General features: G+C 37.9%; 1 protein-coding gene across 2 annotated transcripts in view; it reads right to left on the bottom strand.

Moving 5' to 3' along the window:
- The window catches only part of Acadsb (acyl-CoA dehydrogenase short/branched chain), a 50,736-nt gene that overhangs the window by 15,173 nt on the left and 21,843 nt on the right, over positions 1 to 13,720 (bottom strand). For both annotated transcript variants that reach the window (XM_004838768.3, XM_004838769.4), the window contains exons 2-5: positions 5,597 to 5,756; positions 4,297 to 4,397; positions 1,514 to 1,720; positions 732 to 902 (exon numbers count right to left, since the gene is read on the bottom strand). In XM_004838768.3, the coding sequence (XP_004838825.1) occupies positions 732 to 902; positions 1,514 to 1,720; positions 4,297 to 4,397; positions 5,597 to 5,756 (639 nt within the window). The remainder of the gene's footprint in view (positions 1 to 731; positions 903 to 1,513; positions 1,721 to 4,296; positions 4,398 to 5,596; positions 5,757 to 13,720) is intronic.

The raw sequence follows: 13,720 nt of genomic DNA on the forward strand, positions 1-13,720 counted from the left end.
ACCTCATCATTTTTTTCAGTTTTTGAAACCACAATTATTAAAATTATTGCTACAATAAGGTATTGTAGAGCATGAAAATTTTGTTTTAAAATGAATTTTGTTAAATATCTTAGTTTTAGCAATTTAGTTCAATTAAGTATTATGTAAGTAAGAAGACAAAAAATCAAACATATTTATCATGTTGCTATATTTCTATTGTCCAAATGAATAAAATATGCTTAAAAATAAATGTACTAGGCCTGGGGATTTAGCTCAGCGGTGCTGCTGCCTGGCCTGCAAGAGCAAGAACCTGAGTTCGAGCCCCAGTACCAAAAATAAATAAGTAAATAAATAAATGTACTAGGGCCAGGGATTTAGCTCAGTGGTTCCACCGCCTGCCTCGCAAGGCACAAGGTCCCAAGTTCGATCCCTGGTACTAAAATAAATAAATAAATGTATGTATTATATACAAACTAAATTCATTATTAAAAAGAAAAATTGAAATTATACAAAATTAAAGATTAGCTTGCTATGTACATAACATATTAAAAGGTAAGTAATAAATGTTCCCCCATGTATTATGTCAGCAATAAGGCAATTAATAAGGTGAAAAGATGGCAGTTCAAGTCTTACATTTCCAGTATTTGGAAGAATAAAGACATTAAGGTTAAGTCCTAAAAGAGAAATGGAAGGAGGAAAAGAAAAAGAGAAAAGATGATGGGGAAAGGAGTGAAATTTGTTTTTAAACTTACAGCAGGAAGGTCAACGTTTGCAAAAACCACGAAGAGATCTGCATACTCTGCACCAGAAATCCACATCTTTGACCCATTGATGACATAATAATTTCCCTTTTTATCAGCTCTGGTCTTCAAAGAAAAAGAGTCGCTACCTGCTCCAGCCTCTGAAAGGCAAAAGCATCCCAGCTGCACATGTAAGGAAAAAGAAAATTAAAATTAACCACTGTATTTATGCTCTGCATAACAAATACTTACACCAAAATGGAAATCTGTAAATCAAACCTTTAGTTACTGTTTTAAAAAGTCTCTATCAAAATAGTTTTCTGTCAGTATTATTTCCAAACCATCCTACTATTTGTCCAAGGCAAATTTAAGGACTTAAGAATATATGTTTAACTTTAATTCTAATAATTATAGTAGTAGGCAATCTCAATGTAAATGAAACAAAGGTACTAGGAAAATAAAATTTGAACAAAAAAAAAGAAATAATTTTAGCATCTGATGATTATTCTCTAAATTTCCAAGTGGCAAATGAGAAGCAGAGTAAGTTTTTCTTTTTCTTTTTTCTGGTACCAGGGATCAAACTTGGGGCCTTGCACTTGCAAGGCAGGCGCAGTGCCACTGAGCTAAATTCCCAGCCTAGAGTATATTTTTCTTACTGAGAGTTAATAGATTAATTGGTGGTGCTGCATTATGGTCTTCAATAATAAAAGTCAACATTGCAGCTACTTCTTTTCCTGAAAATACCGTAAATGTAGAAAAGACCAGATCCATTTCAACAACTAGTTTTGACTTACATCTTCTGTAATCAGCTTAGGCAAATAGGTGGCCCTTTGTTCTTCTGTTCCATGTTTTGTAATCAGCTTGTTAACAATTGTGTTCTGAAGGTCACTGAGTAGAGCCACAGATGCATCGACTTTGGCTAATTCCTCTATCACTATGATGGAGGAAAGAAATGAAGCCCCTGTTCCTCCATACTTGGCATCAACTTCAATACCCATCAACTAAAGGAAACACAAAGAACAAATTAAGGAAGCTGTTTTTATACTGGGAAATTTCTTACAAGAACAAGCTCAAAAATTGTAACCACGTATGTTCTTAACTAAAATATTGTACATATATTTTATTTAACTTGGTGTGGCTGTTTTGCTATAAGTATAATGGAAACTATTTGAAAAGGACAAAGCTACATGTCAGAACTGGGTGAGGTGGTGCATGCCTGTAATCCCAGCACTTAGGAGGCTGAGGCAGGAGGATTGCCACAAGTCTTAGGCCAGCCTGGGCTGCATAGTGAATTCAAGGCCAGGCTAGAATTAGCAAGACCCTGTCTCAAAAGAAAAAAAAAAAAAGAAAAATTACATACCAGAACTATTGTTTGTCTCCTTTTTGGACCTCAAAAAATAAAGTAAAAGAGGTACTCTTTTAAAGAGTAGCTAAATGAAATGTGACCATATCTTATATAAAGATACTCTAACGGCTTTGTTAAAAACCACAGGAGTTGTTTTGGTCTTTCACCAAAGCCCCTGTTAGACTGATTCAAATGTCATAGTAAGAAATTAACTAGCCCTCGGGGGAAATGGCTATAGTTTCACTTGGCATAATCTCTTATAGTTAGGCTCCTCCACCTTGATTTTTTTCAACTGGGACAATGACTACAGGATCATTACATTTGGGGCACTTCAGTAAGTCTTGGATGGTTAGCAGACAACATTTGGTAGTGTTTGCTAGAACCACATTTGACAAGGTACAAATGCCTGCTAAAAAAGTGACAAATGTTGGCCAAGGCTTTCTAACAACCTTGAGCAAGTCTGACTGTTCAGTCTCTACTCTGAGATGACACTTCTTTAGTACTATTCCTTTCTTTTGGTACCGGGATCAAACCTGGGACCTGTGCTTCCGAGGCAGGCAGCGGAACCACTGAGCTAAATCCCTGGCCCAGTACTATTCCATTTTTAAGTATCCTCATTTCAAAAACGGACGATGTGTACATGTGGTTCAAGACCCACAGCTGGTAACAGATAAAACATAACATTCCTATATTCTCTAGACCAGTGGTGGCGAAGCTATGGCAAGTGGGTGCAGCAGGCTGTTTGTATCATTGAAAGATTCTCAAAGGTTCACCTTCAATGATAGAATCTCCTGAAATCACACTATGCTGCAGTTGGGGTTGTGACTGTTACATTTCAGGCTGAAGGATGACTCACTCAGCTGCTATGAAGGTAGAACTACAAAGGACTGAAAGCTAAGAGAACCATAAATGCTGCTCTGAAAAAAACTGGAACGTAGGTGTGCCTGAAGACTGGAGGGCATGTCAGCTATCTGATTATAGTATCTTTGGCAGTCATCTGAGATTCCGTTTCTCTACAGAACTCACTAATGTCACTACTGACTTAGAAATATGTTGCGGGTCACCAAAGTGGGACAACAGAAATTAGAAGGCAGATGAGGCCTTGCTAACAAGAACAGTTTATGGAGATGGGTAGTAGATGCATGCTGTCCTGACCAAGAAGACTACCACCAAATGAGTAATTTCCAAGCTGTGACACTAGGATTCTCTGGGGCCTGGAGGGTCTGCCAGTGGCTGTAGCAGAACTTGGCTAAGAAAGCCACTCACAGAGTCTTACATACTGGACTTCTGTTTGACCCAATGTGGCTCCACATAAGAGTCTGTTTTCTCAAGAGTTTCACTGCCAATAGAAGGCTGGAAAAGTTGCCAAAAATTGGTCACTTTAAAACAGGAAAAAACTTTTTGGCTAAGTTGTGAAGGTTATATTTCAAAGAGAATAACAGGGGCAATTTAGGATAATCAATGGCTCTGAACAGCAGTGGCTAGTTCTGGAACATCTTTAGTACTGAAAGTGAAAAATGAAATAAATTTTTTCTATCTATGAAAAAGAGAGAACTTAGGCGCGAATGTGGTAATTTTTAAAGTGTTCTCCTTGGAGCCCCCAATGTGATAACCTCTCCCTGCCCACAGCCAAAGCAGGTCTACTGTACTTTTATATGTTGTGGGTCCACTAAGGGGCCATGTGAAAATTTGGAGATCTGTTGTCCTGTTGAATTTAGAACTCAGGTATCACCTCTACTTCTAAGTACAGCACATACACAGGGATTCCAGGGGACAGTATACTACACTATGATGTTGTACTGAGTTGGACAATTATTTGTTGTGGCAGCTGTCCAATGTGTGGTAGGAGGCTTAATAGCATCCCTGGCCACTGTCCCACTAGACACTAGTAGCATGCACCCTGGAGAGTAAAACTGCCCCTGGCTGAGAATCACTGGTCTACAGAAATTACTCTCCCACTTCCAACCTTTTCCTTAAAAAACATATTTCCAATGTAAAATGTTCATTCAACTAGTATTAAAAATCTTTAAGTAAGTATATAAATACTAATATAAATATTACAGGACCTCAATGAAAAGAGAGCACAGATATTTTTTACTAGAAAATACAGAGTTCATTATGTTTATTACAGTCCACAAACTTAAAAGTACACATACATTTTAACTCTGGAATAAAATAAAAAAATAAATAAAAAATAAAAGTCTGAAGTTGAAAGAAATATGAAATATTTACCCCTTGTTGAAATAATCCTTGTATTACCGATTTCTCCATTTTTGAATTTTCATCCATGTTTGAAACCAAAGGAGCAATTTGTTCCTGTGCAAATTTTTTAACTGCAGGAAAAGGAATTACCAATACATCTGTGTTTCAGCACCAGTCATTTTAATAAAGATTATAATAGTTCATTAATAGTTTTCTGACAAATTTACTTTTTAACTAGTAAGATACCTACAGGTGCACTTATTCTTTTAAAACAGAATTTATGAAGTTTTCTTTTAATACAGAAAAGTATAAATCCCTATCTCCTTTTCATAATCCTTGATATTAAACATAATTTTTGCACAAAAATATAAATACAGAAACCACATTCTTGTTTTCTAGTCCCTCTCTCCAAAGGTAACTAATTTATTATATATTCTTTTTGAACACTTTTCTGTCAACCATCTCTGTGTATACAGGCACATACATTATCTACCTATCTAACAATTTTCTACCTTAGTCACAAGATACACATTCAACTTATACATATATTGATGATCTCTTTTTGAGACAGGTTCTTGCAGGCCTTGAATTTGCAATCCTCCTGCTTCATCCTCCCAAGCGCTGGTGTGTGCCACCATGCCCAGCTTCTTGATCTTTCTATGCCAGCAGATACCATCTAACATAGGCCTATTAACAGCTACATTATCACACAGATCAAGGTTTCTCTATCTTGACAGCATGCCCACCTTGACATCTGGGGCAGGTAAGTCTGCTGTGGAGTCACCCTGGATATTAAAGGATGTTCAGCAGCTTCCCTAGCCTTTATACAACTGGCTGACAGAAGCATACACCCTACTCCAAGGGTATGAAAAAAAACAGTCACAAGGCAGTTTTTGGCAAGAACTGGGGACCAAGGGACAGAAGCAAGAGAGATTTGGCCAGATGTGGTGGTGCGTGCCTGTAATCCTAGCACTTGGGAGGCTGAGGCAGGAGGACTGCTTCGAGTTTGAGGCCAGCTGGGCTACATAGTGAGTTCAAGGCCAGCCTGAACCACACAGTGAGACTCTGTTTCAAAAAAAAAAAAAGAAAGAAAGAAAGAGAGAGAGAGAAAGAAGTGAGAGATTTAACTTTCAGCTAGCTTTTTATTTTGCTGTTTTTGTATTCTGAATTTAGACATGTGTTAGTTTTCTCAAAGAAATTTTATGTCAAAAAGACTTCATTCACAAAGTCAGAAGGACATATCTTCTAATCTGTCACATATGTAATTTCACACTGTAGAGCCAAGTCATGAGCAGAAGAGTAAAAGGCAAGAGGTGAGAAACTCACTCACCTGTGCTCTTGATCATCATTTCTTCATCTGTAAATGTCTGCAGCGGAGCAGAGGGCAGTGCATTACTCCTTCCTTTGAGGTGAACCTCTGACTGGGAAGACCTTAGGACACGAGGAGGAACTTTCCAGGAACTCAGGCAAGTTGGGAAGTGTCTTCTTAGCTTTAGGAACAGCCCCAATTGAAGATGGAACACACAACATACCAAAGAAAGGTATTTGAACATCAGTTCTTTGGGTATAACTTCATAACCCATTCTTATATTTCACATCACCAACATAAGGGAGCTTAGTTTAGTACATGTTTAAATCCATTGTCTTTTGAACACAAACGTGAATAAGTATGATATCGCCTTTATCCAACAATGAACTGTTCTAAAAAACCAAATTCCTCAATTAACTTACCAATCAAGGAAACAGAATTTTTAAATGGAATTCATTCTCAAAATATATTTCTCATTTCACTTACTTCTTGGATCGGGAAACTGGAATATACCACCCACCACGAAAGTCTATTACTGAACATGCCCAAGAGCACTGCCTCGAGAGCACCTTTGGGGAGCAGAGACAGCATGCTCCCCGGCGGCCATGGCAGCTGTGCTTCTGTGCTTTCATGGGTAGTTTTAGTTTTTAAGTATCTCCTAGTAAGAGGCAGTGCAGTGTTAAGTGTCAAAGACATAGGCCCCTGAGTCTTAAAGAATGCTGGTGTGGTGGTGCACCCCTGTAATCCCAGCACTGGGGAGGCTGAGGCAGGAGCAGCACCATGAGTTTGAGGTCAGCTGGGTTACATAGTTCAAGGCCAGCCTGAACTGCATGGTGAGACCCTGTCTCAAAACAAAACAAAGCAAGTATCAAATTTAATAGGTATGTGATCTTGGGCATCTCCCTTCCTTCCTTCCTTCCCTCCTCCCCTCCCTCATTCCTTCCTCTCTTCCCTCTCTCCCTCCTCCTTTTTTTGTTTTGGAGGAGGCAAAGTTATTTTTAACTTCTCAGCTAAAAAAATCTCAGAATTTCAGTTTCCTCACCTGTAAAATGCAAACAATCTTTTGGAGTTCAGTGAGGATTAGTAAAACCATCCATGTAAAGGTTTAGCATAGCACCTACTATAGAGAAAGAGCTCAACAAATGTTAATAGTGTTTTACTGTAACTGCGAGGTGTGATTGAAAAATATGGTGAACTGCTGGGGATCTTCCCCAAAGAATTAAAAGAATCATACCACAGTGATATATGTGCGCCCATGTTCATAGCAGCACAGTTTGTCATAGCTAAAACTTGGAAACAGCCCAAATGCCCATCAACTGGAGACTAGATAAAAAAATGTGGTTTTTTTATAAAATGGAGTACTATTCAGCCATAAAAAATGAGAAATTAGACATTTATAGCTAAGTGGATGCACATTGAGGCGATACTCTTAAGTGAAATAAATAGGACACACATGAATAAATACCAAACAGTTTCTCTGGTGTGAGAAACTGAAAGTGTAAATAAGGACTAAATGTATAATAGGTCATGTGAAATAGGAAGAAAAGGGGCAAAGGGGAAGGAAGTGGGAGGGATAGGGGAAAGGATAGAAGGGAATGGGATTAATATGAGAAAATGGAAAAATAGGAACAAAATCTTTGTAAATAGGGAGGAATGGAGGGGTTGAAGGGAGGGCTGGGTAAGGGTGAAAAATAAGAACCAAGAGAGACTATGTAAATGTGCAAATTTCCAATGATGAATGTCATTATATTGTATACCTAAAATGTACCAATGATTAGAATGAATAATTGATAATGTAAAATAGGAAGAAAAGGTCCAAAGGGGTAGGGGTAGTGGGAGGGGCAAGGGAAAGGAAAGAAAGGAGAGGAAAAATGATGAGAAATGGAAAAAATGGAAATAAAGTCTTAGTCAATAGGGAAGGGTGGAGGGCGTGAAGGGAGGGCTAGGAATGGGGAAAAAATAAGAACCAAGATGCATTATGTAAGGGTACAATTCCCAATAAGAAATGTAATTGTGTTGTATACCTACAATGTACCAATAAAAGAATTTAATTTAAAAAAAAAAAGAAAAATATGGTGAATGTTAAAATTTTTTTTAAAAACTTATTATAGCAAAAGACACACTGTCTTTAACTCCCTCAAATACTTCCCCCACCCAACGGCGTTATTTTGAAAACACTTATCCCATCCTTCTTGGCGCTTGGTGAAACAATTCTGGAAGTCCCCTTTTGCATCTTTAGTGGTGCTGCCCTGCCTTCATGTACTAAACTGATTCAAAATATTTACATTTCATGGTCACTTTGACTTTGGGGAAGAGACACAAGTCTCACAGTGTCACATCTGGTGAGAAAGACACACTGTAACATTGTTACAAGCCTGTCTTTTCCTTGGGTGGCAGCATTCACCATATTTCTGATCATACCTTGTAAAGACACTCATGGAGGGGGACGTCCAGAACTGTATCAGAAAGTGTGTTTGAAGCAAGGGGAAATATTTTGAAGGTGATTAATGGTAATGTGTCTTTTCCTGTAATACATCTTTAAAATTTTAACAATCAGGAACCCGGAAGGAAGCTCCCCCGATGCCATCCCAAGCTCCTAGGGCAGAGAAGCTGAGCCAGTCCCAGAACCTGGAAGGAAACTCCCCCACCGCCATCCCATGCTCCTAGGGCGGAGAAGGTGAGCCGCGTGGGCGCCAGAAGCAGCACCCCCCCCCCCCCCCGTGGAAATGAGAAGACACATAAACAAGCCTCAAAAACAGACTTCTGGGATCACCTACAGCAACCCCACCTGGAATCTCTGAATTGGTAACAAAAGAGGATCTGGGAAAAATGAAATCAGAAAAAATTGCTCAGATAACAGCAAAGATTTTGCTCATGGTGCAAGACATGATTAATAAATCTAGAGAGGACACAGATTAAAAAAAAATAGAGGATCTGAGGAACATGATGGAATCTCAACATAGGAAACAAATGGAATCCATAAAACAGATGCAAACAGATTTCCAGGAGATTAAAAACTCCATTGAAAGTCTGTGCAGAATGAACCAATGTGAGGATAGAATTTCACATATAGAAGATAAGATTGTAATTAGTGACCAGGAAAAGAAAAACTACTTTAAAATTGTAAGGGAACATGAGAAATCAATCCAGCAGCTGCTAGACGATGCAAAGAAGAATAACATAAGACTGATTGGAGTCAATGAAGAAAGAGGAGAGAGTGCAGATGACATAAAAAAACTCTTCACAGAAGTGATGGCAGAAAACTTCCCAAGGAGGGGAAAAGAACTTGACATACAGATAAGTGAGGCATATAGGACTCCAGCTAGCCCTAATCAAAAAAAATCTACACATAGGCATATAATAGTTAGGATTCCAGAAATCCAACAGAAGAACAAAATTCTACAAGCCTTGAGAGAAAAGAAACAAATCACACGCAAAGGAAAGCCCATCAGAATCACAGCAGACTTCTCAATACAAACCCTCAAGGCAAGAAGAGCTTGGAGTGATGTATTTCAAGCCCTAAAGGAAAACAGCCTCCAACCCAGATTGATGTACCCTGCAAAACTATCTTTCAAAATGGATGGAGAAATAAGATACTTTCATGACTAAGAGCATGCCTCAGGAACTTCATAAATATCAAACCGGCACTCCAAAAAATTTTAGACAATACCCTAGGAAAAAACAATGAGGATCACAACCCCAGGAAACCCAGCAGAATGAACCCATTGGGCGTGACAAATTAAATGCAAAGGGGGAGAATCCAACAAAAAAAGTCATGACAAGGCTTTTCAAACTTTTAACTTCATCTCCCTAATGAGTGTATAATTCACTCTGGTTATTGTACTGATTAGTATTTTTCTGATTCTAGAGTTGCACACCTTTCCTTGTGCTGTACTGGCTATTTATCATCTTCTTATGTCTACTTTTTAATTGGGTTGTCTATTAATGAGCTCTAAGAATTCTTTATATATTCTGGTCATAGGTTATATGCATTGTAAATATGGTCTGTTTAAGGATTACTTTTCATCTTAATGATGTCATTTAAAGTTCTAAATTTTGATGGAATCTCATTTACCAATTTTTTTCTTTTATACATCATGTTTTTGTATATTAGGTAGTTCTTGCCTACCCTGAATTCATAAACATTTTCCCTTATAATTTCTTCTTCTTTTTTTTTTTTTTTGGTACCAGGGATCGAACTCGGGTCCTTGTGCTTGCGCAGCAGGCGGCGAAACCACTGAGCTAAATCCCCGGCCCCCTCATAATTTCTCCTTAAAGTTTTAAACTTCTAGGCTTTCTTATTTAGGTTCATAGATCTCTTCAAGTTATTTTCATGTATGGAAATAAAGGGTTGAGGTTAATTTTTTATATACGGATACCAGGTGTTCTAGGGCCATTTGCTGCAAACACTATCTCTTCCTCGGCTCTTGAATTGAGTTTATATTCTATAAAATGCTAATGTTAAATAATCTTTCAAAACTCAGTGGACCATATATGTGTGGTTCTATTTCTAGATTCTCTGTTTTATTCAAATGATCTATATGTCTTTCCTTACACCAACACTGCCCTGATTGCTGTAGCTTTAGAAGAAGTCTTAACATTAGGTACTAAACGTCTTCCAACACTGTTGTTTTTTTTTTAACTTTTCTAGGTCCTTTGTACTCCTACATAACTTTTAAATTTCAATATCCAATTCTTCATTTATAGCAAGTATACACAAACCTGAATTTTTATGTATACCTTGTGTTTTCTAATCCTGCTAAATTCAAATACAAGTTCTAGGGGCTCCTAGAGATTTCTTAATATTTTCTCTGTAGATGATCATTTCATCTGCATATAAAGATTTTGCTTCTACCTTGCCAATCCTATCCTAGTTGTGTCATTTTATTGCCAGACCATTTTGGTAGGGACTAGCTTTCAAAGTTTAATGGACAGATAAAGAGTAAGCATATCTGCCCTTGTTCCCCACCTTAAGGAGAAAGCATTGTATCTTCTCCATTCATATAAGGCGTTCTCCCTGGAAGTATGGAGTACATGTCTTTAATCTGTTGAGAAGGTTCTGTTCTACTTCTAGTCTCCTGATAGCTTTTACCATGAACAGCTGTAGAATTTAGTCCAATACTTTTTCTCCAACTAGTGATGGGATCATATGGCTTTTTCCTTTCCTCTGATAAAATGAAGACTTTTGGGGGGTGGAACTTCCAATGCTGAACCAAGACTGCCATCCCTATAACAAAACCACTTTCTACATACTGCAAGATCTGACTTCCAGTAGTTTGTTTTGTTAAACAAATTTCTATCTATGTTCATACTTTTTTCTTCTGTTATCTTTATCCAGTTTTAAGATTAGCACAACATTGAGTTCCTAAAATGAGGGGAGAAGTGTTCTTTTTTCTGCTTTAATTGATATAATTTATCAGTTAAAATTGTATATGAGCCTGCTGTTGTCATATAGGTAGGTTTTCAAGCTAGGAATACACTTTCTTTAATAGGTGCTATTCAAATTTTATATTTCCTTCAGAGTTAGTTTCAATAATTTGTCTTCCAAGGTACTTCTTAGAAGTTGTCAAATTTATTTCAAAACAGATTTTTGAAATATGCTCTCTATATCCTTTTAAATTCTGTAAAATCTGTGGTAATGTCTCCTAGATCTTGATATTGTAATTTAAAAAATGTATAATTGATATTGTGTAACAGGAAGAAAAGGTCTAAAGGTGCAGGGGAAGTGGGAGGGGTAGGGGAAAGGAAAAAAGGGAAAAGAAAAAATATGAGAAAAGGAAAAAAATGGAAACAAAGTCTTTGCAAATAGGGAAGGGTGGAGGGGGTGAAGGGAGGGCAGGGGAAGGGGGAAAAAAAAAGAACCAAGATACTCATGTAAAGGTACAGGATCCCAATGATGAATGTAACTGTATTTTATACCTAAAATGTACCAATAAACTTAATGGGAGAAAAAAAAATTTAATCATATATTTTGATCACCCCCATATGTGTTTCCATTTTTATTAAATTTTTTTGTTACTGTTTTCAGAAATGGGAGACCGAGAATTAAGGAGAAAGTTTCACAAAGTCTTTTTTTTTTTTCTCATTAAAAGACACAGAGCCGGGTGTGATGACACACTCCTGTAATCCCAGCACGTGGGAGGTGAGGCCTGAGGATCATGAGTTCAAGGTCAGTCTGGGCTACATAGAAAGTTCAAGGCTGACCTAGACTACACAGGGAGACTGTGTCTCAAACGAACAACACCCCAAAATCAACAAAGTCGGGATAGGAAAACTTAGGACTCAAAAAAAGGAAGGGAGAGGCATGAGCAATAGGAGATATGAAAATGTAAAAAAAAAGAAAAAAAAATAGGTAAAGGAGAAGGGCGAAGGAGCTCAAAATAGGATGGTGTTAAGTAGAAGGGAAAATGGTAGCAGCTGGTATGAAGAAAGAAGAATGGAGAGAAAGAGTGGAGTAAGGAGAAGAAAGAGTGGGAGCAGCTGTGTTCAGTGCTGCTGGTGGAGCCTTGGATGGACACGGGTCCTCAATGCAAGCAGATACTGCAATGAATGAAAAAATGAGCCGACTCATCTCCATAAACACCTAGCGAGTACAAACCAGGATTTCAATGATTCTTATTTCTAGGGGGAGATTATTTACTTCACTAAACCCACTAAAGAATTATTTTGTCTCTTATTAAATGTATTACCTTTGTACCTAAACTGATCTCTAACAAGACAGCTGCTCTTTAAAAGAAAGAACCTTAAGAAGCCAGTAGGTCTTGTGATATAACAATTCTTCCTACTGATGCAATAGTGAGCCCCTCCGTGTCTCTCTTCCTCTTCCCTTCTCCCCCTTTCCCTCCCCTCCCCTGCTCTTCTTTTCTCCCTCTTTCTGTCTCTGTTTCTCTGTCTCTGACTCTGTCTCTGGTGGTACTGGGCATTTAACCCATGGACTTCATCATAGTGAGCTACATCCCAGACCTTTTTATTTTTTAAGATAGGGTCCTGCTTAATTGTCCAGTCTGGCCTTGAACTCGAAATTCTCTTATTTTAGTGTGTCTAAGCCTGGCAAGAGTCCCCTAGTCTCAATGTTGGTGCTGACAAAAGTATATGACTAGTCAATGCATAGCAATTAGATTCACAGACAAGAGAACAGAGACAAATTTACTTTAAAAAAGTATAAAATGATATATAGTCATAGGGTGAGATTACTGAACATGCTCAGCATAAAACAGCATATGCTAAGTGAATGAAATCTACTTTTAGCTAAAGCACTACGAGATAGTACTTCTCCTTTTTGACAGGAAAAAAAACCCCTTTCCTTGTAATATGATAGTCTCTAATAAAGGACAGTTGTCCTTTTTTTTGCCTTGAACTACATAGCCAAGATTTCAACGTTGATTTTCTGTGTCCCCTGCCCTTCCATGTTGACTGCAGCCATTGCAGCTTTGGTGTCCACTCCATCAAAATGATTTTCCAGTTATAAGCCACTGTACCACATCATCACATTTTTTTGTATACAACAGCAATTGCTACTTGAATGGAATAATGGTTATTTATGCCTTGCCAGATACTTCTCCGAGTTTGAGTCTGATCTGTTTCCTATTCAACTGACCAGCATTCCTGTTGCACTTAGAAGATCAAAACCTGGAGCCTGTTATACCCCTGTGGACAGAACAATACAGTCCATAAACTTGGATGGGTGCAGAATTACATCTTTATGTCACTAATTTGTAACTGAAAGGCAGCTGGGCATTGGTGGGCATGGTGGCGCATGCCTGTAATCCAAGCACTTGGGAGGCTGGGGCAGGAGGATCACTGTGAGGTTGAGGCCAGCCCTGGCTACATAGTGAGTTCAAGGCCTGCCTGAACTGCATAGTGAGACCCTGTCTCAAAAAACCAAAAAAATAAAAATTAAAAAATAAAATAAAAATGAAATGCAGCATTTCTTTCAATAATAAATGTGGAACAAATTTTCATAGTATTAGCAGTATCTGTGACTCTGCCACCAAAAGAAATTACAGCTACTTTTATACTAGATTGAGTTAGAGCCAATATCTTGATATTGTTTATGCTTGTCACTATTCCAAAGCTACAGTAGCCATTAGAATGCTCTCTGATCTTATTTAAGAAGCACATATTACTATATCAAATTCAAAACTA

Source organism: Heterocephalus glaber, unplaced genomic scaffold (genome assembly GCF_053883595.1).
Source record: "Heterocephalus glaber isolate CG9 unplaced genomic scaffold, H.glaber_assembly_v1.0 deba00001497, whole genome shotgun sequence".
NCBI lineage: Eukaryota > Metazoa > Chordata > Mammalia > Rodentia > Bathyergidae > Heterocephalus > Heterocephalus glaber.